Below are 27,326 nucleotides of genomic sequence, written 5' to 3'. Positions count from 1 at the left end.
CATGACATAGCTGCTGCCTTCAACCAAGAGGGACACTTTTCAAGGCCCAAACCACAACTACCTCTTGCCCCAGGACACTAGATTAGATCCATCCTGAATACAGTTCAGCCTCCTCTGAACCTGCCCCTACCTGCTGGCCCCTGCCCAAGCTATAATCCTCTTTAAGCAGGGCCGTGAGGATGAGCTTACTTTCTAACAATGGGTCTGTCCCCTTTAGGTTCAAACTCTTTCCTGTTCTTTCTGTTATATAATCCTCCCTCGGCATCCAAGAGGTTCCATATCTGAAGACTCAACCAACCACTGACTAAAAATATATTTTTTAAAAAAGCCTAGCTGGAGGCTGGGGTTGTGGCTCAGCGGTAGAGCGCTTGCCTAGCACGTATGAGGCGCACTCGGTTCAATCCTCAGCACCATATAAAAATAAATGAAATGTGTATTGTGTCCAACTACAACTTTAAAAAATATTTTTAAAAAATCACATCTGGGGCTGGGGATGTGGCTCAAGCGGTAGCGGGCTCGCCTGGCATGCGCGAGGCGCTGGGTTCTATCCTCAGCACCACATAAAAATAAAATAAAGATGTTGTGTCCACTGAAAACTAAAAAATATTAAAAAATTTTTCTCTCTCTTAAAAAAAAATCACATCTGTACTGAACATATACAGACTTTTCCCCCTGTCATTGTTCCCTAAACTATTTACATAGCAATTACATTGTATTAAGGATTATAAATAATCTAGAGATGGTTTAAAATACATGGGAGGGGGTACATAGGTTATATGCAAATATAGGCCATTTTTATAAGGACTCCGGCATCTGTGGATTTTGGTATCTGAGGGTTCTAGAACCCGCCTCCTGAGGATGTTGAGAGATGACTGTTTACCCTCTGCTTCTCACTGGGCCTCATCTATGGCCCATCAGAGGAAGCTTTTCTATTTTTTTAAGTATTTTTTTTAGTTGCAGTTGGACACAATACCTTTATTTCACTTATTTATTTTTATGTGGTGATGAGGATCAAACCCAGGGTCTTGCACGTTGGAGGCGAGCATTCTACTGCTGAGCCACAACTCGAGCCTGTCTATTTTAAATCTTCTAAACCATCCAAAGTAAGTTCTTATCATATCCATCTCCTAACGCTTCCTCCAAACCTGTGTCAACTCAAGGTGCACCTGACAGGTAAAATAGAGGCCTCACAAGTGGATCCATGTGTTTGGCCTAGGAGCTGTCCTTCCTTCCCTTTTTGCAGGACTGGGGATTGAACCCAGGGCCTTGTACATGCTTGGCGAACTCTCTACCAGTGAGTTTTGCAACCCCAGGCCTGGCCTTTTAACTCTTGCCAACCTGGATGGCTAAGCACCCAACGCCTGGTTGGAAAGAGCCAATTCCTTACCAGCAGAATAAAACCCAACAGAGGGAGAGAAGCTGGTTCCACCAACCAGCACTAGACATTTCATCAAACTACAGATGGCATCTCCTCTTCCCCCTATCAAGCAAGGCCGTCTGCAGGGCTTCTGCCCAAGGCTACTGTGTCCCTTTGTGTGGGAGCCCACACTGGCTCTAGCAGATCACTGTGTGCTTAGCAGATAACACCACTGTTAGCCAATTCCCTTCACTGCCCACAGCCCTGCCTCAGTCAACACAGTGTGACTCATCACAGAAACCAGGCACTAATGCTGCTCTGGAAAATCCCCTCAGGACTTTTCGAGGAATCCAGTGATACCCATAGAAAGTTCTTGCTGAGTTCCCCGAGGCATCTCCTGCTCTATCAGGGCATTACTTAAGAAAACACAAGTTTAGATGGGATAACTTAAAAATATCAAAACTTTGCAGAAAAAGCCCCAAATAAGAAAAGTTAAAAAGGAGAGAAAAGACTTCACATAGACTTTTTACAAGTTCACTATACAATCTTTTTATTTCCAGCTTTAAAAAAAACCCAAACACTTAAATTATTAGGAATATATTTACAGGATCAATCACATTTTAAGCCAGCAGTCAAGACATGAAAGGCTGCTAAGGGTCTCTCACTGTGACAGTCCGGACAACTCATTTGCCCAACTAGAGTTAAGGAGAGGACTGGCGGCCGGCCCAACCAGTAATGAAAAGAACCACGACGGGTGTGTGAGGGCCAGGTTTCGGATAATGACCTGCTTTTTTAGTGTTTAAGAGAAGGCTTAATTTTTCTGAGATATTCCTGTAGAATCACTCTAGAAACTTGTATGATTCAGAAAATTCTTAAAAGCAATAAGCTTGCCTCCCCAGGAGACCCATTATCCCCTGCTGGGTGCTGGAGGCCTCTGGGGAGGGAGTCCCAAGTGCTGTTGTCTGTGAGGTCCGAGCTGTTTCCCTGCTCAATGTGCTGGTGCCGGAGGTCCGTGGGCTGGACTGGTGCTTTGATTCAAAGCATTTAGAGAACATCTTCTCGCTCCTTTTCTGGAAACGAAATGATGGACACAGAGTTCCAGGTGTCATCCTTTTGTGAGATGTCCTTGTCCAAGGCCTCTAAGATGGGCTGAACTGGGTCTTTTAAGTACTAAAAAAGGTTGAAAACAAACTTGCGATTAGTTTATCAGTTCCTTGTACCAGACCTATTACTTTACTTTTAGCTGGTAGATTCATATTTTATCTGGGTAAGACTTTACCCTGTCTACATCTTTGTGTGTGTATGTGGCACTGGGGATCAAACCTAGAGCTTGACCAAGGCTAAGCACATGCTTTACTGCTGAGCTACACGCCCAGCCCTGAAACAACTTCTAATAACATGAACACCCTCGTCATCCCAGGAGGAGCTCTAATACTGACCCAAGGCTCAACACGTTAATCCTTTGAAAGGGTGTAACTCTGGAAAAGCAAGACAGAAACACTTGCTGCCTTCAGGGGAGGCTGGTGGATTATGAATCTTAAAGTGTCTTTAAAAATGTAACTTGCCAGGTGCAGGAGTGCACACCTTTAAATCCAGCGGCTAGGGAGGCTGAGGCAGGAGGATCATGAGTTCAAAGCCAGCCTCAGCAAAAGCGAGGTCCTAAGCAACTCAGGGAGACCCTGTCTCTAAATAAAATACAAAATAGGGCCGGGGTTGTAGTGGTCAAGTGCCCCTGGGCTCAATCCCTAGTACCAAAAAAACAAACAAACAAAACCCCAAAAAAACCCCAAAAAACTTTTCAGTCAAGGAGGACAGGGACAGGGACTGCTCGAGAGTTCAGCCATGACAGGGTAAAAGAGAAAGAGTTTCCAGCAGGTCCTCAGCCCCTGCATCACCTGTGGTTTCCACTCTACACAACACAGGACACAAGTCCTGGGGCCGTGCAGCTGGGGCCCTGAGGGAGCCCAGGCCCCGCTGTGGAGGGGTCTCAGCACTGAACTTGCTCTTTGCTCCTGCTTTTAGCCATAAATTCACCATGTTACTGAGAAACTGTTGCTTAGCTCTTGCAAATGCTGAAGGGTACGAAATACAGTGAGCCGAGAGCTGACTGATTAAAGGAGGAACAAAATCGTATCATGTGCTCTTGTGAAACCTCAGAAATAGAAGTGAGATATGATTCATTGTTCTCATGTAACTTCAGCGAACTTTGTAGATATTTTTCACACTTTCCCAAGAAAGCGAACTGAAAGACCTTGTTTCAGAGGCGTGACCTAGAGGAACGACTCACTAGGGCCCAGCTGAGGGCTCTGCTGGAGCGGAAGATTATTATTGCAAGTGAAGTTCCAAGGTCCAGTGACAGCTGTATGACCACATTAACCAGGGAGATTCTGGTAGGGACCTTCTTACAAGCTTATGCATTTTAAATATATCATTAGGGATGAAGGAACAAACAACTACAGATCTCTCTAGAAGTGTCACAATGTTTTCACGGACTTGGACTTAATATCTGTTCATTCTAGACACAGCAAAATAAGAACCCATTTTTAATACCTTTACTCCAAATTCACCAGAGAATAACATAAAATCTCTGGAAGCAAATGCTTTTATTTTGCAGTGTTGGGATGGAACCCAGGGTCTTGCATGTGCTAGGCAAGCTTCTGCCACTGAGATCCACCCTAGCCCTGGAAGCAAATACTTTTCAATGTTTTTCTCTCAATTAGTTTTAAAAATGTCCTGACTGTATCCTCAGAATTCCCAGCCACTTCCCAGAGCCTCAGAGGACTGGGCTGTGCCAGAAACGAGACCGTACACAAGGCCCAGGCCACTTTTCTTTCTCTTTTAAAATGCTGGTTCCATCCCCTGAGTGCTTGGTGTACGAGGCCTGGTGCTCACAGCCCGGGGTGTGTACGTTTCTCCCTAAGTCTGCCCAGGCTCCTGATCTGGATCCCGATCCCTGAAGGTGAAGATCTGGCTTCCCATTCTTCAGCCAGGCTTTCTCCAGCTAGTGAAGGACAGACCCCTGCCTCTGGGAAGGGCCAACCACACAGCCAATCTCCCAGCCAGGCTAGGACATCTTTTTGGCCAATCCTGTGCCTTATTTATTTATGTTTCAATAATGGGGATTAAACCCAGGGCCTTGTGACATGAGGAGCGTGCGCTACCACTGAGCTACACCCCAAGTCCTTTTTCTTTTCTTTCTTTCTTTTGAGACAGTGTCTCACTAAGTTGCCCAGACTGCCAACCTGCAATCCTCCTGCCTCAGCTCCCTGAGCAGCTGGGATTACAGGCACATACTACTATGTCCGGCAACCCTGTGCCATTTTTGAAAAAAAAGATCTATTTTGTGGTCAACCATACATATAAAATTTGCCACCGTCACCATTTTGGAGTGTCTGGTTCAGTGGTGCCAAGGACATTCATAGTGCTGCACAGCCACTGCCACCAGCCATCTCCAGAATTCCACCTTGCAGAAGTGAAACTCAGAAGCACTCCTCCACCCCCAGCCCCGATACCACCTTTCCACTTTCTATCTCTATGAACTGCCTATTCTAGGAATCTCAAATAAATGGAATCATATATTTGTCCTTTTGTGACTATCTTTTTAAATTTGGCCCAAGGTCTCCAAGATTCAGGTTTCGTGATGTATCAGAATTTTTCTTCTTCAGGGCTGAATGATACTCCATTGTATGAATGTTCCACGTTTCGCTTACCCAATCACCTCAGTGGACCTTGGCATTGCTTCCCCCATTAGATTTTGGAGAATACAATGAACATGGGTGTGCAAATAGCCCTGGCCCCTTTTTAAATGAAATCTGTGTTCACAGCTTTGTCCATGGCAATCATGGGGGGCCAGGGGCCGTCACCCATGTACATGTGTGTACACTTACCTCCTCTATCTGTGCCGGGATGCTTGGCGGGGTGCGAAACAAGTATTTAACCACGCTTCCATATTTCAGGACCAGGAAGAAACAGGCCCCTGCCAGGAGCAACAGCGACAAAAGGGTTCCCACAGAGATCCCGATGACTTGCTGTTGCTTGGCGTGGGCTGCAGAGATGAGACAAAAGTGAACAAGGGGACCTTCCCACGTGACACGGACCCAAGTTAACTTTTCATCTGACAAGGCTTAAACAGGATTCACGTCCCAGTGAAACAGACGGCTCCCCTTCCTTCTGTCCCCACCTCGTGTGCTTAAATTGATCCCTGAGCCAAAAATCCAAAATCTGAAACGCTGCAAGATCCCAAACATTCTGAACCCTCAGACAATCCCACCAGTGGACAACTCCACACGGGACCCCATGTAGGGATCACAGTCGAAATGCAGGTGGACTAAAATCACTATAAAATTCCTGGGCTGGAGAGGCAGCTCCGTGGTAGAGTGCTTATGAAGCACGTGGGAGTATTCTAAGAATCTGAAAAAGTTTGGAATCCAAAATACTTCTGATCCCAAGCACTTTGGATAAGGGCTCTTCAGCATGAGGCTAGTTGTGCTGCTGTTCAACTTCACTGTACCTGCAGTCAGGTACTCTCTCCAAACCCCCTTCTCCCTGGGTCTCCTCACTCCCAACACTGGTTGCCTCATTGGCATCCCCCAATCTCGCTATTTGAGAAGTATTCTTCTCCCAGCTCATAAAAGATATAAGAAGGTGTGCTTACCACCTGCTGTTGTTTCGTAGCAAGATGTGTTGCTCAACTGCCCAGGTCTGATGATTTTTTGATTATTCCAGAACAGCTGGGCTTCAACTTGTAAACAGTATATTCGGAAGGGCTTCAGATTATCCAAAAAAATGAAGTTGCTCTGTAAAGGGCCTTTAACCTGTTCGAACATCACAACATGCATGTAAAGCACCCAGACTGGCATTGAGCCACTCCTAGTTTTTCCAGAGTGAACACATCAAAGAGTAGTAAGATATATATATATTTTAAAGGAGCCACTATCTTGCAGAGGACACATTTTTTTTTTCTGTGAAAATTGGAGGGCAGCTGCTGAGGGCCATTACCAAGTAGGAATGATGCATCGAAATTTCCTTGCCAAGCGTACCCCATGCTGCTTAGAGGACATTTGATGGAACATTGCATGCATGCTTTAATAAGGTGACCTTGCTCAAGGACCAAGGCGGATTCGGGTTTAGAGCTGATCAGGTTTGAGGAAGTAACCAGCTCCTTGAGTTTAAGGCGTTGCCAGTTTAAGATAATGGGTTTTAGGGAAGTTGGAAGTTGAAGATTATTGCTGGGATTAGGGTGTTCCTGCTGCTTGTTCCCATTGAGTTCTCGTGAGATTAAAATGGGATTTGGAGAGAGCCTCGTGGAGTAGGTGGTTTGTGCGGGAGACAGCAGAACGCGATTGCCCCTGGACCTGTGTGGAGGTGGTGTGAGAGCGGGAATAAAGAATTGCTGTTTGAATCTACAAAGCTGTGTGGTGGCTCGTGATTCTGAAGCCGAGACATTGGCCTTGGCAGGCAGCCAGGTGCGGTGGGTGGCATACACCTATAATCCTGGTAGCTCGAGAGGCTGAGGCAGGAGGATCACGAGTTTAAAGCCAGCCTCAGCAATTTAGTGAGGCCCTAAGCAACTCAGTGAGACCCTGTCTGTAAATAAAATATAAAAAAGGGCTGGGGATGTAGCTTGGTGGTTAAGTGCCCCTGGGTTCAATGCCTGGTTCCCCCACCCCCACCCCCCCCAAAAAAAAAGAAAGAGAAAAAGAAAATTGATGAAAAGTGCCAATGGCTAGTAGATTTTTCTCCTTTAAAGTTGACATCTTGTGTCTTACGGTTAAGCTAACCTGGATACTTTACACTGGTCAAAAGGAAAAAAAAAATTCTAGGAAATAATGTTCTTTAGTTCCCAAGCTGCTTCAGGCTTGAAATGAGATGCGCTGATTCCCCATGCTGTTCTCGTCAAATGACCCTAAGCACTTATGGCACTGGGAGAAGGCTGGACTCTGACTGTCCAGGGCTGACCAGGCCCTGCGATCTGATGTCCCTTTGCCAACTTTCCTGCCTGCAGGCTCCACGCGTACCAGGCCTTTTCAGACCTGCTGGTTCTGCTCCACGGAAGGTTCTTTTGCGTTCTAGTAGACTTAGACCTGCTCACATATATCCTTTCTGCAGCTGTTCAAACCATTTAGACTGCGGTCATGGATTCTTTGTTTTCTTGGATATGAAAAGTGCCCGTGGGGGTGTCATCATCAAAGGGAGCCTGATGATACGGGAGCCTTCTCCTGATGTCACTAAGGGTCTTTTGGAGGCCTCACTGTAACTAATATGGAACTCTAAGACCTCTGCAGTCCTTGAGGTTTAACTATATAAATGGTTTGAATAGAAACAGGTCCATTAAAACCTCCCTGCACCCTGGCTCAGAGATGGCACAGGCATCATGGATGACGCACTAGCAAGGTTTGGACCCCAAACAGTGGGCTTGGGTGATACCAAAGAGGGGCCCTTCAGATCCACCTGGCAGGCTAAAGTCTCTGCACAGTGTGTGGAAAAATGGGTTTTGAAGAGGGAGAATTAAAACTGGCTCAGGGCTCAGACTCCAAGAGATACCAGGAGACCCTGGTCTCTTGGCCCATGTTAAAAGTTTTCTTTCTTCCCCTAAATTGGAAACCCCAAAGGAAAGAAAATCAAAACAGAGAAGAAAAATGCTCTTGCCTGTTGCATTCCTGGTTTCTCCTCATAATAGACAGTATACAAAAACGTGACCATGGAGGTATCAACTTCAAAGGGAGGGGAGACGGCAATGACCAGGGTGCCTTCTCGTGGGGTCACCATGATGTGTTTTGGAGGCCCGACAGTAACTGAAATAGAATCACAAACAAAAAAACCATATATATATAAGCATACGGACACACCCACACAGACACTCTCATACCGAATAGATGTACTATATGTATGCATGTATAATGTATAGCATGTACTACAAATATAGTAACTATGCAGTGTGTTTACACACATACATTTATATGTGTATATGCAATGAGGTGCCTTCAGATGCACAAAACCCTGAGGGACTGTTCTGGGTTTGAGATTTATTTGGAAGTCCACCTCCAAGCAGAAAGAGGGATCCTTGTAGGAGCACACATCTCAGCCCAGAGCAAGCCTCTCCTGCCTCTCGGGGGACAGGTCAGTATGAGGAGGTGAGATCATATCTGGCAGGTGCAAGATCCTCCCTGGCCAAAAGGCCACCAGAGCCACCATCTCTTGTGGAGTTGCTCCCTGGTCTCAACCAGAGACCTACCCAGTTATAAGAATCATTGCACTTATTGGTGTCAAGAATATGGCTTTCCACCAGGTATTTAAGATGGTCCCAGCAGGTGAAATGTTCTTTTCCAATCAGGGGTCATTTAACCAAAAGCAATAGCTTCTGTTTTGTAGTGATACAACATATTTATCCGATTCCCAGAGAAACAGAACTTTTAAAAAATATTGTTTTAGTTGTAGATGGACCTTTATTTTATGTATTTATATGTGGTGCTGAGGATTGAACCCAGAGCCTCACACATGCTAGGCAAGTGCTCTACCACTGAGCCCCAGCCCCAGCCCCAGCAACAGAACCTTTGACCTTTGGTTAACCAAAGGTCATACAGAGGGGGAAAATATTTGTTAGCCCTCACCTATAACATAAACATACATTTTCAATATAAATAAGTGGCATTTACTATTTAATTTTGAGACAGGGTCTCACTCTGTTTCCCAGACTGGTCCTGTACTCCTGGGCTCAAGTGATCTTCCGGCCTCAGACTTCCAAGGAGCAAGGACTTCAGGGGTGCACTACCATTAATCACTGAGCCACATCCCCAGCCCTATTTTGTATTTTATTTAGAGACAGGGTCCTGCTGAGTTGCTTAGGGCTTCTCTAAGTTGCTGAGGTTGGCTCTGAACTTTCAATCCTCTTGCCTCAGCCTCCTAAGCCGCTAGGATTACAGGCACGGGCCACCATACCCTGCGTATTTGCTAACTTTTAACTCTAACTTTTAAGAGTTTTTCTCCTAGCTTCTTGTAACAGTAAGTTTGAACCTAATAAATGAGAAATGTTGTCGTGGTGTAAGTCTATTTATTATGGCTCTTTATATGATTCATAGGACAACCAAGGACTGTGATTCATGATGTTTCATGGATGAAAGTTTATAGTGTTTAATGAACAACCGTGTATATGGTATTATTGACTGGAGGAACTCAGATCAAAGTACAGGTGCATGCTTCAAGTTCTGAGGGCCATCTTGGCACATTTACATCGGAGACAATCCTACTGCGTGTTCACAGTGGTGGGGCTGGATCTCCCGTACGTCCCACGCTTGCCCTGTGTGCTCCAGGTTGGCAAGGGCCAGGCACACCATTTGGTCGAGCTTCTCTCTCCAAAACTGGTCCCTACAGGGTCTGCATCTGCGTCTTTTCATCTCATAGTTGTGGTGTAGGAACTACATCCAGATGATGCCAGGTGGCAGCGCCAGGGCCCCTGGCCCACTGCCCGCGGTAGCAAGATTCTAGGCCTGGCTGCCGGGGACAAAGAGCTCTTTCTCTGAAGCTGCTCACAGACACTCTCCTGCATATTCCCAGCTTCCCTTTTCAGAGCTCGGTGAACAGAGCATGGACAGCATGCCGACTGCAGGCCTGGCCACCAGCTGCAGGCCTCTTACCCTTGCTTTCTCTATGTGTGTCCATGTGCGCGCAGGGAGTGGCTGGGCACGTGGATGCCCGCCAGGACCAATCACCGAAAGGGCAATGCTCACAGACCTCCCTTCTGAACACAGCCCGGGTCTGGAATCTGATCTCCATCTGATACGCCTCATTCCTCAAGGGAAAAATAGCCTGCTTTCTCAAGGGCCCAGGAAAGAGTGGCTTGGTGAGCAAAGGGTGACCAATGAGAGCAGCCTCAGGCGCCCTGAGCTCTGTCTGGGGTTTACGTGGAGCCTTGCGACAGCCATGAAAGGTGATCCCCACTCCCCAGAGGAGGAAATGGAAGCCCAGAGTGACACAGGCAGCAAACGGCTGTGTTGGGATCTGAACCCAGGTCTGTATGACACCAAAGCCTGCTGCCTACCCGCGCCCCATTCCTCCACTGTGTAAACCGTCTTCACGTTGGCTACTGACTCTGACTCCCCCCAAAGTGGTGAGGGCAACTGGTGGGCCTCGAGACCATCTCCGCCTCAATCCTTAGAAGCCAGGAGGCCGCAAATGAGAAGGCGGCCAGGAACTAACCAAGAACATCGCTGCTCAACTCGGGCTGCGAGACAAGGAGTGGCTGCTGGCTGACACCAGACCAATCATTTTCATGACAGGTACTGCTTCTGTCACCATCTCTTGTCCCCTGGGTAGTGCTGGTAACTATCCTGACTTTTTTTTTTTTTTTTTTAAATTTCCTAGTTCCCACTTCATAGCTCAAACGTGTGCTGGTTTTCAACTCAAGGACAAATGACTGTCCCTAGTAGATGACCAGCTGGTAGGGACTTCCCTGTATTTTCTGTTCTGATCCTCATATCACCTAGAACAAACCATTGACTTAAAAAAAAAACAAAAAAAACAAAACACCAGCCAGGCGTGGTGGTGCCTGTAATCCCAGCGGCTTGGGAGGTTGAGGCAGGAGAATCGAGAGTTCAAAGCCAGCCTAAGCAATTTAGCAACGCCCTTAGCAACTCAGCGAGACCCTGTCTCTAATAAAATATAAAAACAGGCTGAGGATGTGGTTCAGTGGTTAAGCACCCTGGGTTCAATCCTCAGTAACAAAAAACCAAAAAAACCCCAAAGTTTTTATTAAGGAAAATTTCAAACACAAAGGAAGTCGAGACACGATCATAACACAAGCCCAAGTATTCATCGTGCAACCTAACCAGGAACTTACAGCCAGTTTGGCTTCTTCTGTGCTCATATACTTTGTCCTTGTCCCTCGCACTCTGAATTATTATTTTGAATGAATCTCAGACATTACATCATTTCATCTCAAATACTTCAGTAGGTACCTCTAAAATATAAGACCCTTCTCCCCTCTTTTTTGTTGTAGTAAAATACACATAAAATTTATCGTCCTAACTAAGACCACCCCCTCTTTTAAAAACATAAGCAAAATATCATTATAATATCTAAAATAAATGAGTAAGAACTGCTCTATGTGTCATCAAATATCTAGACGATGGGCTGGGGATGTGGCTCAAGCGGTAGCGCGCTCGCCTGGCATGCGTGCGGCCCGGGTTCGATCCTCAGCACCACATACCAACAAAGATGTTGTGTCAGCCGAGAACTAAAAAATAAATATTAAAAAAAATTCTCTCTCTCTCTCCCTCCTCTCTCACTCTCTCTTTAAAAAAAAAAAAAATATCTAGACGACAGTCACATTTCCTCAACTGTCTTATGCTTTTCTTTAGTTTGTTGGAATCAGGATCCAAGTAAGCATCATACTTTCTGTGTGCCCAAACCAGAGACACTTAGGAACTTCTGGCATGGCTGACCAGGCCACAAATAGACTACTAGCATCTAAGAGTCCTTCTGCCCCAATCAGTGCCTGGGAACACACTGGTACATTCAACAAATATTATGTGTCAGGCACTGTTTAAGGTTGGATGAAATCTTTCTTCAATACAGAATTAGTTGTGCCAGAGCAGGAGGGTCAACAGTGGAGCCAACATGCTACCGGCCCATCTGGCACAGAGGTCAGCAGACCTTTCCAGGAAAGGGCCAGGTGAGGTGGGCATGGGCTAGGATGTAGCTCAGTGGTAGAACAGTGGCGTAGCATGGAGGAACAGGAAAAGACAGGAAAGAGGAAGGGGAAGGAGGAGGAGGAGGAGGAGAAGGAGAAAATAGAATGGCCTGTGTTCCCGAGAACTCTGGATTTACAAAAACAGGTGGTGGGCCAACTTTGGCTCCTGGCCTGGCAAGTCAACACTCTCTGGCATCAGCCCCCAGGTCTGATCATCCTATCCACTTGTTTGGGGCCAATATTTAGGGTGAGAGGCAGGACTGAGGCTGTGGGATGCGTACCACTCACTGAAGAGGCATGTCAAGTTCTCTTACCGTTCCGATAGTGTTGAAACCAAGGCATGGTTACCCAGGCAGAAACGAGTTCTCCCAGCTCTGCTCGAAGACGTAAGGTGACGTTGAAATACAACGGGAAGCCCTTCAAAAGGCCGGCTGCAGTGAAGTCACACTCTGTCGCTGTGATCTGAGTACAATTCACCATATGGACATCAAACCATTTACCAAGAGCGCTGCTAAGGAAAACAGGGTTTCAATTCACAGAATTCCTCTTCTTCATGGGTAAGAGTGTCCTGAGAACTGTTCCTCTAAAAATCAGCCTTAATATAGCTTCTCAGTCTTTTGGCAAAGATCAAGTATAAAAACAATTGACAACTAATTCACATACCATAGGGTTTGCTTATTTTAAAATAGACACTTCAGCAGTTCTTAGTATATGCACAGGGTTTTATAGTCACCACTAGGAACATTTTAGAGTCATTTCATCACCTTGAAAAGAAACCTGGTAGCCCTTAGCAGCAACTCTGCATTTTCTCTCAACCCCTGCTCCTGGGTAACCGCTAATCTACTTTCTGTCTCAAGAGCTCTCCCTCTTCTGAATGGGATCATACAATATGAATGGAACCATATGATATGATTGGACTTTTTGATTGGAGCCTTTCACTGGTTCCTTATGACAAGGTCCATTCATGTTGTAGCATGTACTTCACTTTTTTTTTTTTTAACCAAATAATATTCCATTGCATGGATAGAGCACATTTTGCTTATGCAATCATCATTTGGTAGACATATGCATTGTTTCTACCTTTTGTCTAATTTGAAAACACAAGTTCTGGTGTGGACATAAGATTTTAATTTTTTGCAGTATGCACCTAGGAGTGGAATTGCTGGGTCATATGTTAACTCTATGTCTAACTTTTCCAGGATGTTATAGCTTGGATATGAGGTGTCTGTCCCCCCCAAAAGCTCCTGTGTTAATGCAGGAATGTGCAGAGGAGACATGACTGGAGTGTGAGGGCTGTAATCTAATGGGTCCATCTTAGTCTAAATGGACTGGCTGTAACTATAGGCAGGTGGGGTGTGGCTGGAGGAGGGTCACTGGGGACGAGCTCTGGAAGGGCTGTTCTTCCCTGCAGTCCCTCCCGCCTTCCCTCTCCGCTTTCTGGCTGCAGTTAAGTGAGCAGCTTTCCTCCTCCACACCCTGCAGCCATGATAGCTGCCTCACCTCAGCCCCTGAACAGCGGAGTCTGCCATCTATGGACTGAGACCTCTGAAACTGTCATCCCCAAATTAACTTTTCTTCCTCCAAATTTTCTTGATGGTCCCAGTGATGCAAAACTAACCAACACAGGGCACTTGCCAGACTTTTCCCAGAGTAGCTACATTTTATATTCCCACCGATCATGTCTGAAAGTTCCAGTTTCTCTGTATCCTCAAAACACTTGTTATATCTGTCTCTGATCACAGCCACCCTAGTTTACACCTACACCTGGGTGTGCTGTGGTACATCACTGTGGTTTGATTCACATTTCCCTGATGAATATTGGAGTTCAGCATCTTTTCATGTGCTTGTTGGACATCTATATGTCTTCTTTGGAGGACTACCTAATTAAATCCTTTATCTACCTCCTAAGTGGGTTATGCGTCTTTTCACTGAGTCTTAAGAGTTCTTTACATATTCTGGATTCAAGTCCTTTATCAGTAAGTGGTTTACAAATATTTTCACTCATCCTATCCCACAACTGATTTCAGTGCTTCCAACTCAGCCTTGGTAGCCACATCTTAGAAATGATCCTGAATTGGCAGAAGCTCCACTCCTGCTTCCTGCTAGTGTGGAGTTTGTTTTTGTCCCATCGCTGCCCATTTAGAGGGTCTGCCTCGTGCATTTGGAAATCCTCGCAAGTGACAGTACATTTCCCAGAGCCCCAAAGCCATGTCTCCATGAGAGACTCGGGTCCTCAGCTCTGACTTCTGCCCTTGTCTAATGAGACAGAGTTCAGAAGGGCCTTGGAGGTGGAAGTTAGGAGACTGAGTGAGGGACAGTGGGCAGTGTCCCTTCTAGGAACAAGATGTGCCCTGAACTACAACTTGGCCTAGAAAGCAACAGGTCCTTCCCTGTTCCCATAGCCACAACCTCCACATACCACATGCTTCTAGTGTACCCTAACCCTGTCTGAGATGCACCTTCTATCAAAGTGGCAAGTGACAAGATGAAAGCCATTTCAAGATGTGTGGCCAAGGCTTCTGTATATGTAACACGCAGCCTCAGGGGTCTATACCCTAATGGAAGGTGGGATCCCAAACTATAGGCACCTTTCCTCAGATGGGCAGGGTGTGTTCCAGAAGGGGTAACTCACTTCTTTTTCAAGCTATACAGATGCTTGAAGATACTCTGACCTTCTCTCGGCCAAGACCAGCTGTTGAACTTGGAAGAAAAACTCCCAACATCCTAAAGGCCCCTTTCCTGATTCAACATGGAATTGACCATGTTCTGCCTTCTGCCCTCTCCTCCACCTTGCCCCTGTGTGATAGCTACTTGATAAAATTGTTTCTCAGATAAGAAGCTGAAAGAGGAACAAGACATCCAAATTTAAATGAGAGCTGACACATGGGACTTGGCAGTTTGGGGGTAAGGAAGAGTAGAAAAGAGTGCGGCCTCCCTATTTGTGTGCAGAAGGTAACAATCAGGCGCTGTTGGCCCCTTTTAAGTAAGTAACAAAAGCACACAGCCTCAAGACCATGCCACTGCCCACCGTCAGCCTCTGCTGCATTAGCCGGCCTGAACTTTATTTACCTGGAGAGTCCCACTGCCTCCTCCTTGCAATGAACTGGTTTGGGTGGCCTCTGCTCCATACTTTTATCTATCATTATTATTATTATTATTTTTGGTACTGGGGATTGAACCCAGGGAGGGCCATGGGCATACTAAGCACATTCTGTACCACTGAGCTCCACCCCTAGAAAATCTCATTTGGAAAGCGACCCTCATTGTGAGAAAAAGCATAGCACAGTGCATAGGTGCTTGCGGTCTGGAGCCAGATCACCTGGGTTCAACTCCTGGTTACCTAACTTCTCTGTTCCTCAGTCTTCTTATGCACAAGAGAGAGGTCAACTGTAGTATCTGCCTCCTAGAGTTGTCATGAGGATGGAGTGAGTGGACATCAGTGGACTGAGCCAGTGCCCAGGGTCCAGTAAGCACCTGGTAAATGTCCAACAAACAGAAGCCCACTTCTGCCTTCCAGGACAGGCTCCTGAGTCGACTCTCAGGTCTTCTACCACTACCCCCGCTCCTGTTTTTCCACACCAACACGGTCAGAGCTGCTGCTGGCCCTGTTCTCGCCTCCCAGGACTGAGAGCTGGGAGTGCCTGTGGAGGGCTTCCTCCTGGGGGGACTCAGTTCAGGTTAACACACAGCTAGGCCTGGGTTTCTTTCTGACCCACGTCCCCACATGCTGAGACTCTGCTGGCACAGGACCATGTGCCTGGAAACTGAAGAGACCTCTCCAACAACACTCTGAGCCCTCCTCTGAGGCAGAACCTAGGTGGAACCTGCCCTTCTACCAAGTGCCAAGGCAAGGAGGTGGCCGTCACCACACAAGACCAATGTAGGGCAGGACCCTGCACAGGTCACATGACCATGAAGTTGGCCCTACTTTCAGCATTCAGTAAACATAATTTCTGAGAAGTCAACAGGAAATTTTCAGGAAGGGAAAACCACAGCCAATTTATTGACTAGCATTCCTGAGCCTTGAAAAAAGACGTATATTTGTAGATTGACTAGAGGCATCAGTATTACAAAAAAAAAAAAAAAAACTTTATTAATTTTTTTCAAAAAGTCTGGTAGTTTCATATCATATACTAACACCAACATGGCTCACGGTCTGTCCCCAGGAGTGCAGTGCAAGAGCCCTGCCCAGCCTCTATTAGGCCACTTACAAAACATTAACAAAGTTCGTCCCCTTTCACCCATCAACCCCTCTTCCAGAAATGTGAGAAAACAGAGATAATTTATGTAGGAAGATGTGATGTAAGAAAGTCACCAGCTGTCACATATCTAGCCCTGTAATGGGGAAAATTAAATACAGCACATGTAAGACTTCATATGAGACATTCAATAAAAATGTCTACACAAAATAATTATCTGAAGAAAGTGCTTACACACTTACTTATGTTAAGTTAAAAGGAAAACATAAGGAAGGAAGCAGGACCCCAAAGAATAGTCTCAGCTTTGTGTCATTCTTCTACACACACTATACGCATTTAGAAAAAAATCTAGAGAGAAAACCACTAAAATGAGAATAGTGATTATTCTTGGAGCATATTCTATCTTTTCTACTTTTCTGGGTTTTCAGATTTTCTACAAAGAACTATTGTTATTGAAATAAAAAAAAATAACAAGGAAAGAATGTTTTGAGAAGTCAGGTCTGAGACTGAGGCTGGCAGCAGCCCAGGCAGGCTGTGATCTAGAAGGGCCGCTGCCCACCGTCTGCACGTGCAAAAACAACCAGAAATTCAGGAGTTTTCGAGATATATATATTTTTAATTTTAAAGTTAAATCTTTGAATTTGTTAATGTTGGTGACTAATTGAAAAAAATAATCAGACACTGGGACCACACAGCCTGCAGGCCGTGATCTGCAACCTATGATCTGAACTTCAAATCCTCCCACAAAGTGCACCGTGTCATTTTGGCTTTGATACTGTGACTATCACAAAAACAAAGGCACCTTCATTCATAATTATAATACTGTTTTTCTAAAAGAAAGTGAAAAGTTTCAGTCCCACCTGCCTCAAATTTAATTAAAAGTTCTAAACATACATAAATGAATCTGAGAGAAAAAAAAAAGCCTCATTTTCGGTTTTTAGTAACTGCTCCACTTTTTCTTTTATTAAACCCAACCTCTATCCTTGAGGGGAAAAAAAAAATGAAATACTTTCCAAAAAGAAAGAAAGCAAAACAAGTTAGTATATGATATGAAACTATCAGACTTTTTGAAAAAAATCAATAAAGTTTTTTTTTTTTTGTAATACTGATGCCTCTAGTCAATCTACAAATATACGTCTCTTTTCAAGGCTCAGGAATGCTAGTCAATAAATTGGCTGTGGTTTTCCCTTCCTGAAAATTTCCTGTGTGCTTCTCAGAGATTATGTTTTCTGAATGCTGAAAGTAGGGCCAACTTCATGGACATTTGACCTGTGCAGTTGCACAAGGCACCACTCTCAGAAGGTATGTGGTTTGATGCCCTGCAGTAGCACCTTGAATTCTCAAAACATTTTGAACAAGGGCATCAAGTTTTCATTTTGTACTGGGCCCTGAAAATTATGTAGCCAGTCCTAGTGGATTGTTCCATTTAGGTAACTTATAATAACTGCAGGAAGTGATTCAGATTCAAATACTCTTGTAGTAGACATTTAATATTGAATAATATATCCATAGGAAATGAAATCAGTATGTCAAAGAGACATCTGTACTCCCAAGTTCATTGTAGCACTATTCACAGTAGCCAAAATGGAAACAACCTAAGTGCCCATTAACTGATGAAGAGATAAAGAAAATGTGGTACAGATACACAATGGGATGCAATTCAGCCATAAAAAGAATGAGATCCTATCCTTTGTAAGAACATGGATGGAAATGGAGATCATTATGTTAAGCGAATAAGCTACAAGAACTCACCCCTACTTTGAATCTAAAAAAGTTGCTCTAATAAAAGTTGAGAGTAGAATGGTGTTTATCAGAGAATAGAGAAAGTAGGGAGGTGGAAGGATGGGGAAAGTTGAATCAACCGGTACTTAGCTGCAGCTACATAGAAAGCAAGATGTTCTAGCATGCTGTGGCACAGAAGGGCAACTGTAGTTAACATAATGTTTTGTATATTTCAAAAAAACTGGAAGAAAGTTTTCACCATAATGAAATGATAAATGATGAATGAGACGCCAGATATGTTTAACCTGACAGACACATTACACAACATATATGTGTCTGGAAACATTCCATGGTATTCTACTAATATGCACAAATTTTTATGTATCCGTTACAAAATAAATTTTAAAATTTACTAGGAAATCCACTTCTCTAAGAAAACAACTGCCTGTAATTTTTCTACATTCCCTTCTTGCTCTTCACCATAAATACATTCCACATTTTACAGTCACAAAACTTTTTTTTTTTTTGGAGGTGCTGGGGATTGAACCCAGGGCCTTGTGCATGCAAGGCAAGCACTCTACCAGCTGAGCTATATCCCCAGCCCTACAGTTGTGACCATAGAACATATAATTATCTTTTTCAGTTATTGCCTACCCACTTCGTTTTGTAAGTGAGCATGCCGCAATTTGCCATTTTCCTACCGATAGATATGAATATACACTCCAAAGTGTATCTTTGTGAATATGGTTTTGTTTTCTTTTTGGGGGGTGGGATGGGGTTAGATTATCTGCTTGGGTTAAAAGTAATAAGGGCAGTCTCGTGACTTTTTAAATGTATAAATAATAAATGCAGAATTGCTTTTCAAAGGGCTATGCTAATTAATCTTGCAACCAGCAGCATGTGAGCAACTGCCTTCTCACAAGCACTGAACATTGCCATTTCTTTAAATTTTGTTCAGTAGTATAAAATGAATTGGTCAGCAACTTTACCTTAATCTTCAATTAACTTACTCAGCAAGGTAAACAAATACTCACTAAGGACCTGGATTTTGCCAGTCTTTTTATATATGTTTATGTTGCAAATCAAGTGAAGGCAAATTATGAAAAAGCTTGGAAAGGAGGTGAGAGATATCATGAGGGGCCAGAATAATATACTACTCAAAACTGAGAACCTGCTGAGAAACAGAATTCATTGTGATTAACTGACCAAACTCCCGATGAGACTAAAGTGGCCTGTGTGGTTAAGACACTCAGATTTTTAACTATGAAGAAGGTGAAGAACTTGACATCTGCCTCTTGTTCTTCTAAGACCAGAATTCAACCCTTGTCCTGAAAGAATAACGTTTCTTATTCGTTTCTTAGTAAAAGAATGACGTTTCCTTAAAGTAAAACACCACGGAGTTAGAGAGCAGAGTTCTCTGCTGCTCCACTGAAGCCTCCAGATGAGTGGGAAATTGCGAAATCTCTCTTGGAGATTTTAAAAGGGTAAGAGAAATATCCGCTTCCCCCGGATTTCATTACGGTCCTGCTAAGAGGCAGTAGCCAGCAGCTGGCCCCAGGGCTCCATATGACCCCCCAACAGCTCGCAGCATGGACACAACAGAGATAGCCACTTACTATTTATACTGAACGCTGTAGACAACTGGTCTGGTGTCATTGGCTGGGAACGGTGACTCCCAACTCAGAACCTGTTCCAAATTGTACAGGCGAATCTTCGGGTGCTGAGGAGCAGCCAGCTGGGAAAGGGGGTCTTGAAGGAGTCAAAAATGAGAGAAGAGGGGTGGGGAGAGGGAAGAAAGCAGGAGGGCAAATGAGAAAAGTCAATTTCCTAAACCCTTAAAGGCACATTATCAATGTATCATTCATATAATTCTATTTTTGTCAAAGTGCAGAAATGGTACACTGTTCTCCCTGGGCATGTCCCCTTCCCACCTGTGACTGCAAAGGCAGCACTCTTGACATAGTAAGTGTGGGGTTAAGAAGGTACCTGGGGCTACCTCTCCACCAGCACTGTCCAGTAGCTAGGAATAGTTCCTGGGAACTGCAGTTGGTGAGACTGGAATCCCAGGTTCACTGTTCATAAGTGCACTTGAATCTACACTGTCTGAGCCTCAGTTTCTTCTTCAGGAATAAGGGATTGCAGATAGTACCCCACAGAGTTGGGGTAAAGATTACATTGCTGACCATGTGATGTGCATTAGCCCTAGATTGGTTACCAAGGAAGTTTTTGGTAAAACTCTGTGAACCTGCACAAAAACACCCCAAATGAGGTGGGCCAAAGCCCAAAGGTGTAAGAGAGGTGAAGGGCTGTCTTCTGGGCTTCAGAGATTCTCTGTTTCTCAAGGACCTCAAAACAAAACAATCACTGAGATACCAGATACACTGCAGATTCCCAAGTCTCACCGAAGATCAGGAAATCTGCATTTTCTTTTTTGGTGGGCACTAGGGACTGAACTCAGGGGCACTCAACCACTGAGCCCCATCCCCAGCCCTATTTTGTATTTTATTTAGAGACAGCATCTCAATAAGTTGTTAAGTGCTTCGCTGAGGCTGAGGCTGGCTTTGAACTTTTGAGTCTCCTGTCTCGGCCTCCCCAGACACTGAGTTTACAGGCGTGCCCCACCGCACCCAGCTGAAATCTGTATTTTCAGCAAGCTTCCCAGCTCATCCTTAGGCACAGGAGAGTTTTGAGAGCCATGAACAACAAAATCCTATAGTCCCTACGTGTATCAGAAGCCCCCTCTTTGGGTGGCCTGGAGGAAGCTACCTCAAGCTCCCGTCGGGCAGATGCTTCATAGGACTGGGCCGGAGATTGAAAGCACAGAGTGTTTCTCTAGAGAGAAACCATGATAACACTTTCTCTGATTGAAAGATTAATGAGAAATGCTCAGAAAGTAAAAAGAAAAGTTGAAAAACATGCTGTTCCTGAATTCAAAGCAGGAAATTCAAACCACACATTTTCAGTAAATGCCTCCAAACCTGAAGAACAGGGTGCCAAGCAGCCTATGGCCTGGCCTGCTACTCTTCTGAGGGACATACTGCCAAGGGTCTGTGACCACTTGTTTACTTAGAGAATGTCCATCGCCTCCACTTCTATAAGCTCTGGATGACCTTCCTCCTAGTTCCTTGTCAACAGTTAAACAACACTTCTCCTGACTTAGGCCAGGCCTCACAAGAGCCTGGGCCAAAGGCAGACCAGCAAAACAGCGGGGTGGGAGGCAGCCTACTGTGGCTGCCAGGATGGGGGAGATCCCCAAACTGAGCTGAGAGCCAAGGCGCCTGCTTCCATGGGGGGCTGGGCAGTGGCCCCTGGGGTGAGTGCTTGGCTAAGGCTGGGCACCTATCAAGTTCAGAACTTCAGAAACCTCTTTTGTTGTCTGCATTAGGTTTCCATTGCTGCTGACCACAAACCGAGTGGCTCGTAACCACCTGGATTTATTAAATAATCTTCCAGTTCTGGAAATCAGAAGTTCGAATAGGACCCACAGGCTGAAGCCAAGGTGTGGGCAGGGCTGTGTTCCTCCTGGAGGCTGCAGGGCAGAATCCACTCCCTTGCCTTCCCCACCTCTGACGGCTGCTTGCGTTTTTTGGCTCATGGCACCCTGCTCCCGCAATGCTGGGCCGGCTTCTTCTGGAGCTGCCATCTCTTCTGCTCCCTCTTCCATCTCCAAAGGACTCTCTGAGGACACTGGGCCCACATGGCCTGACCATCCTGGACCATCTCCCCATCCCAGGATCTCCAACGTAATCACATCTGCGGGGTCCCTTGTGTCATGCCAGGTTCCAGGGATTCCGTATGGACGTCTCTGGAGACCACTAGACTCCTACCACGCTGCCCCTTCACTGTCCCCTATCTCTGGGGAGGAGACAGCAGGAATTCTCTCTGCCTCCCGTCCTCCATCTCGGGGCACCCGTCTCCCCAGCCTAAACATCCAGCTGAGAAAGGAAGCTCCGTGCCCGGGGCTGACAACGAAGTGTTCCCACCCTAACCCATGTGTGGGACGGCAAACTGTGTCCCTATCAGGGCTGGGACAGAGCACAGTGGCACCCGTGAGACCCCAGGTTCAATCATCAGCACCGATCGCTGTCAAAACTGGAGTTCCCAGGCCAGCTTCTACTGTCTTCAGCTTCCATGTTCCCCAGCCTGAGGGGGACCGGCACAGCACAGCTTTGTCTTCAGGGGGAGTTTCTTGGAGTTTCAGAACTCTGGGCTCCACGGTGCCAGATTGCCAATTCACTGAAGGACCTTACAAAACTGCTCTCCTCCTGTCTCCAAAGACCCTCTTGGAAACTCACCCTCTTCCTTCCAGGCCTTGTGGCCCCTTGTTGGCCCTGGGAAGCACCTAGCACATTCCTCCTCGGGACTCTGCCCTCACAGGTCCCTTTCCCCAGAGCCCTCTTCTCTGGCTGCTCAGGTGCTGCCTGATATGAGCCCTGGAGTAAAATGACAAACTGCCCTCTAGACTCTGTCCCCTGCAGTGACTTTTCTCCAAGGCACTGTGCATACCTGAGTCCTTCACGGATTCTAGAACTAGATCCCAGAACTAGATCACTTGGGCTTCTTGCTTCTGGCAAGGTGTCTGGATCTCAGAATGGGACTGGCAGCATCGTGCTTCACAGGGCTGCTCAGAGGCACGGAGGAGCTAATTTTAAACACGGTGCTGGCATGGGATCATGCATCATGATCACCACATCTCCTCACTGCTGGCAGCGGACAGTCTCTCCTAGGCAATGGAGGGGGTGTTCCAAAAAGGCAGGGTGTTGCTAGGTTTGGATCTGTTTTAGTCCCAGGGCTCAGGATTTACTCACTGAATGGCCTGTTCTTTAAAGATTACATGGCCACTTTCTTGAGGGTTGCATTATCCACTCAAACCCACGCAACCCACGCAAAGCCAGGCTCTGTCCCTTCCTTGAGTTACCTAGCTTTCCCTGTTTCTCTGGTTTCAGAGGCTGGGACGGAGGGCTTGACAACACTGGAACACAGGTTTACCTGGATGGCTCTAAAGAGTCAATCAATATATTTAGGGCCACAGCACCTGCCTTCAACGGTGTTGAAGGGAAAAGAACAAGAATTCAGGGACAAAGGGCCTCAGGTGGAATCCTGATCCAAAGCCTATAGCCACTGAGTCTCAATTTTCTTAAGAGTAATGAAAGGCAAACCACACACTGCTGTCAGTGTCACTTTAAAGATTGACTATTTCAGGGTTTCCTGATTTCTCATGAATGAGTGGCTTTTTCTGCAGGTGGTGAGCCGCAACTAGTTTCCAAGACAGAGTGGCCACAAATGGGAGGCCCGATGCTGGGCAAGGTATTCCACGGTTCTGTCCTGTCATAGGCAGAATAGCACCCGCCGCCCCGCCACAGTGTCTGTGCCTTGTGAATATGTTGGATTACATGGCAAAGGGGAAACAAGGTTGCAAATAAAACTTAGGTTCCTAGTCCGATGACCTTACGATAGGAAGATTATTCTGGGATATCTGTGGGCCCAATGTAATCACAGGGTGTTTCTTTAGAAGCTGACAAAAGCAAGGAAGTAATTCCTCTCTCTGGGGCCTCCAGAACTTTGACTTTTGTCCTGTGAAACTCAGATCAGACTTCTGACCCCCACAACTGTAAGATAGTCTGTCTTGTTTTGAGCCACTAAATGAGTGATGTTACAGCAACAATCAGAAACTAATCAAGTCCCACCCAGGCCTCATGGACACCCCAGCTCCTACCAGATAAAAACTTAGATAAATCCTTAGAAGGGTGCACAGAGGTCCATGCTACCTTCCTTCTCCATGGTCTCGGAGGAAATGAGTCATCAACTACTAATGGCAAGAGGAGATAATCCAGGTGTAACCCATGAATTGTGTCCACTGCTCCTCATAGTCACAGCTCCTTCTAAGCCACCTTTCTGTCCCAACCTGCCACCTCTGATCCTTCCTTCCCCAACCCACCACCCCAAGCTGTCCTGGATCCAGGCATTTGGGACTTTATACAAACTTAAAAATAGGCTCTCCTGGTCTGAACGACATGGTTTGGTTAACAACTCACATACAGATCCTAAAATACAATTAACATTAACTTATCATTGATCTCCACAACCTAGGATCAGCTCTTCAGGATCTTTCTGCTTGGTGGAGGGCATTATGATGAACATGAACTACATGACATCAATAATCTCACCTCCAACACCCTACAAATGAGAAGTAAAAAAATATTCCTCATTCCTCATCCATTCCTCACTTCAGTAAATACTGGACATCAAATTATTTACCTAGATCATTTGTCTAAAGGACAGTTTTGCTTTCTTGGGAATAAAATAGGAAGATTATCTACTTTGAAAGAATGGTTGAGAAAATTAAGAGAGTATATATATACATACATACATACATATATGCTTGGCACCTTGACTTAGAAGATGGTTCAATGGTAACTAGGATTATCATTTGTAATGTTAGCCAAAAACATCCCACCTTCGTGAGAGTTTTGATCACAGAGACTGTGGACAAACAGGAGACTTCAGGAACATTCATTTGCAGTGCTTTTGATGTTGTTGGGGATAGACCATCTTTGTCAGAAGTCTCTAAGCACATTAGTAGGTTTAGATGTTCAAGTTAGCAGCTAATGGCAATTCAGTTCCACAGCACAAGTACATATCCATTAAGCAGCAGCTACAATTACAAATAGAAGCCTTAATTCTTCAACACTCAGGTAATTAAATTGACTTACTACATTTTCACACTGTTGATTACATTTTCTCTTTGGAGCAAATGGCTACTCAACAAAGCCTGGTTACAAATTGTTGGGTCTGATATTTTAAATGTGCCACCCTGTTAACAATTCCTAGGGATAGATATTATAAATCTTCGTTTCAAAAAAATTATTCCAACACTTTTGTCTACCTGCTCTGGCCATAAACGCAATCTCATTATTATTAAAGGACACTTGTAAATCAGGGAATAGTCCGGAAACTTTTCTATTACCTGCTTGCCGTATAATCATTGTTAACATTTTCACTTTGTGTTTTGACTAAAAAAGGATTTCTCTTTAAAAATATCCCAGTTAGGGGGTTGGGATTGTGGCTTAGCGGTAGAGCACTCGCCTAGCATAGGCGGGACTCGGTTTGATCCTCAGCACCACATAAAAATAAAGGCATTGTGTTGTGTCCATCTAAACCTAAAAAATAAATATTAAAAAAATCCCAATTAGATTTTTATAAAAATTATTTAGTATGAAAATTTCAAATTGCTTTTTCTGAAGAGATTAGTATAAAGCGATACTACTTTTCAAAGGATCTATGGGTCCAGTTTATTGTCAATGAACTATAGAACAAGACTTTTGTGGAACACAGTAAGTTAATCATTGGAAAGATGGACACACACCTGGATGCTGTAACAATTTCAAATTGTAAAGTTTTTAAAATGGACTCATCTCAAGTGATCTGCAAACAGTTCACAGGCTACCAACAGTCAGTGCCACACCCTCAGTGGCCCTGATACAAAGTACCATTATTTGCCCATCACCCAATTGGGCAATTACCAAATGTCATCTGAGGAGGCCTGGGCAGGGGACATAAATAGGTTCCTCAAACTCAAACTGACTCCTATGGAAATGTCTCCTATGGAAATAGTCAAGCATTTAACCAGCGCACATCCTTACGGGCATCCCCTCCTCCCACTTTCAGGAGAGTCTAAACTTAATTGAGGGTCTTTGCAAGAAGAGCTGGTAGAAAGAACCAAATCCCCAACATCACCTTCAAGTGGGAGGAAATCTCTAATTTCGTGAGACTATTCAAGTGTCATTCAACCTTTGATATCATCTCTCTATAGGAAAGAACCCAGCAAAATACATGTGCAGTGTTCTTTGTCACTGAGATCTTTTTCTTTTCCTTTAGTTCTGTGTTCGGCTCATTGGTCATTTAGGGTCAGAGGTAAGGAAGATGCGGAGCCCAGGTAAAGTGGGTCTGGGCAGAGGAGAGCTAGAATTTTAAAAATCCTGGTTCGGCTGACGTCCCTACCCTCCTTGCAACTGCAGGGAAGTGGACATTTCTTATAAACTGAGTCCCTGTCCCTGGGCTGACCCCTACAGCATCAATCCTTGCTGCCTCAAGGAAGGTCTGAGTCCAGCTTTCAGGTCCGGCCACTGGAGAGGGCCCTCCGGAAGGGGATAAACCCACTCTAGCCGGGGTTAAGAATCTGCGGTCAGTAGAGGCAGCCCTTTCTCAGATCTCTGGAGTGTATTTTCCCTTTGATCATTTGGAAAATCTGGAGATCTGAGCGGCAGTCAGTTCCAGGCTTGGTTGTTCTGGGCTGGGGGACAAGAAGGGGCAGCGCGTCCAGCTTCGTGCAGGGGCAACGGGAGTGTCCCCTTGTCTGGGAAGGGTGTCCCAGGGGCCAGGATCCGGGAGAGGTGACGGCCGTCCAGCGGCTCCCTCCAGCTGCTCCAAATCCTTGCACGGTCACTGCCTGGAATTCCCCGCCGCCCACTCCACACTCACTGCGGGCTCCCGGTGGGCGCCTCCGGGCTGCTCCACTAGCTGCGGGCACCCTCCCGATCCAGGCTCCTACACAACCCTTCCCGATCCGGCATGGTGCAGACCCCTGCCGATCGCGACACCCCGCGGACCCCAGCGCTCCGGGAAGTCCACTGAACCCCACCCAATCCGGGCATCCAGCGGCGCCGCAGGCGCTGTGGGCACTGGGCGGACCTCCACACCGGCCAGGCCCCGCACACCCACCCGCAGCCGCCCTGCCCAGGCCTCCGGAGGTCCGAGCCAGGCTTACCTGGCGGGGGCGCCGCGGCGCGCAGGCAGCCGAGCAGCGGCGGCAGCAGCGGCAGCAGCAGCCACAGCCGTGGGGGCGCCGGCGGCCGCATGGCCCGGGGCGCTGGGCGCAGCAGCGGTCTAGCCGCGGCGGCCCGGCCCCTGTTGGGGTTCGCCGAGCCCTCAGGTCGCCGCCGCGGCGGCCATGGCGAGCGCAGAGCGCAGGGCGCCGGGCCCGCCTCTTCCCGAGCGTCCCGGGAGCTGGGAGCCCGGCTCCGGCGCCCCGCTCCGCCCCGCTCCGCCCCCAGGGCCGCCGGCCGTCGCGCCCCGCCCCGCCCCGGCGCGGGACTTTCCCCGGTGTTCCCGGGAAAGCCGCGGCGGGTGGCCCCGCACGGTCCACGGCGGCAGCGCCCCGCGCGTCCCGGAGCTCGGGACCACGGCCGCCTTCCCAGCGCGGAGCGGGCCGGCCGTGGCCTGGCCCGGAGCAGAGTGGAGAGGGGAGCCCGCCCGGCGCCCACCTTCGGGGGCTGGTGATCCTTCTGGAAAGACCCCTCGAAACCCAGAGCTGGGGAGGGGCTTGGCTGGTCATTCGAGCCCCCATTCCCCTTTGTCTCCC

The 27,326-nt window shown here is 46.4% G+C and overlaps 2 protein-coding genes and 1 non-coding gene across 7 annotated transcripts in view; 1 reads left to right on the top strand and 2 right to left on the bottom strand.

Moving 5' to 3' along the window:
• Positions 1-4,941, top strand: part of Tmem50b (transmembrane protein 50B) — a 59,295-nt gene extending 54,354 nt beyond the window's left edge. For all 4 annotated transcript variants that reach the window (XM_078044560.1, XM_078044557.1, XM_078044558.1 and 1 more), the window contains one exon: positions 218-4,941. In XM_078044560.1, coding sequence (XP_077900686.1) covers positions 218-304 — 87 coding nt within the window. In that variant the 3' untranslated portion in view covers positions 305-4,941. The remainder of the gene's footprint in view (positions 1-217) is intronic.
• On the bottom strand, positions 1,881-27,326 carry Ifngr2 (interferon gamma receptor 2). Of its 2 annotated transcripts, none has more exons than XM_078044555.1 (7): positions 26,733-27,326; positions 19,582-19,714; positions 12,359-12,555; positions 8,006-8,151; positions 6,012-6,171; positions 5,245-5,402; positions 1,881-2,527 (listed from the first exon to the last, which is right to left on the bottom strand). In XM_078044555.1, the coding sequence occupies exons 1-7, from the start codon at positions 26,821-26,823 to the stop codon at positions 2,402-2,404; spliced, it is 1,011 nt and encodes a 336-aa protein (XP_077900681.1). In that variant the 5' UTR covers positions 26,824-27,326; the 3' UTR covers positions 1,881-2,401. The 2 variants fall into 2 exon arrangements, with proteins under 2 accessions (XP_077900681.1, XP_077900682.1); XM_078044556.1 differs by having other exon boundaries at positions 12,359-12,552.
• Positions 18,492-18,564, bottom strand: Trnaa-ugc (transfer RNA alanine (anticodon UGC)). Its single transcript has one exon. It is a non-coding gene; the product is annotated as a tRNA-Ala (tRNA).

Source organism: Ictidomys tridecemlineatus, chromosome 3 (genome assembly GCF_052094955.1).
Source record: "Ictidomys tridecemlineatus isolate mIctTri1 chromosome 3, mIctTri1.hap1, whole genome shotgun sequence".
Classification (NCBI taxonomy): Eukaryota; Metazoa; Chordata; class Mammalia; order Rodentia; family Sciuridae; genus Ictidomys; species Ictidomys tridecemlineatus.
This window is presented reverse-complemented; position numbering and strand designations above follow the sequence as displayed.

Excerpts from the sequence above, each read along its gene's own strand:
- Ifngr2 (XM_078044555.1), bottom strand. The coding sequence starts at position 26,823 with ATGCGGCCGCCGGCGCCCCCACGGCTGTGGCTGCTGCTGCCGCTGCTG. Across the intron at positions 12,556-19,581 it reads TACAGCGTTCAGTATAAATA|CAGCGCTCTTGGTAAATGGT; the intron begins GTAAGTGGCTAT and ends TGTTTTCCTTAG. Across the intron at positions 5,403-6,011 it reads CTACGAAACAACAGCAGGTG|CCCACGCCAAGCAACAGCAA; the intron begins GTAAGCACACCT and ends TCATCTCTGCAG.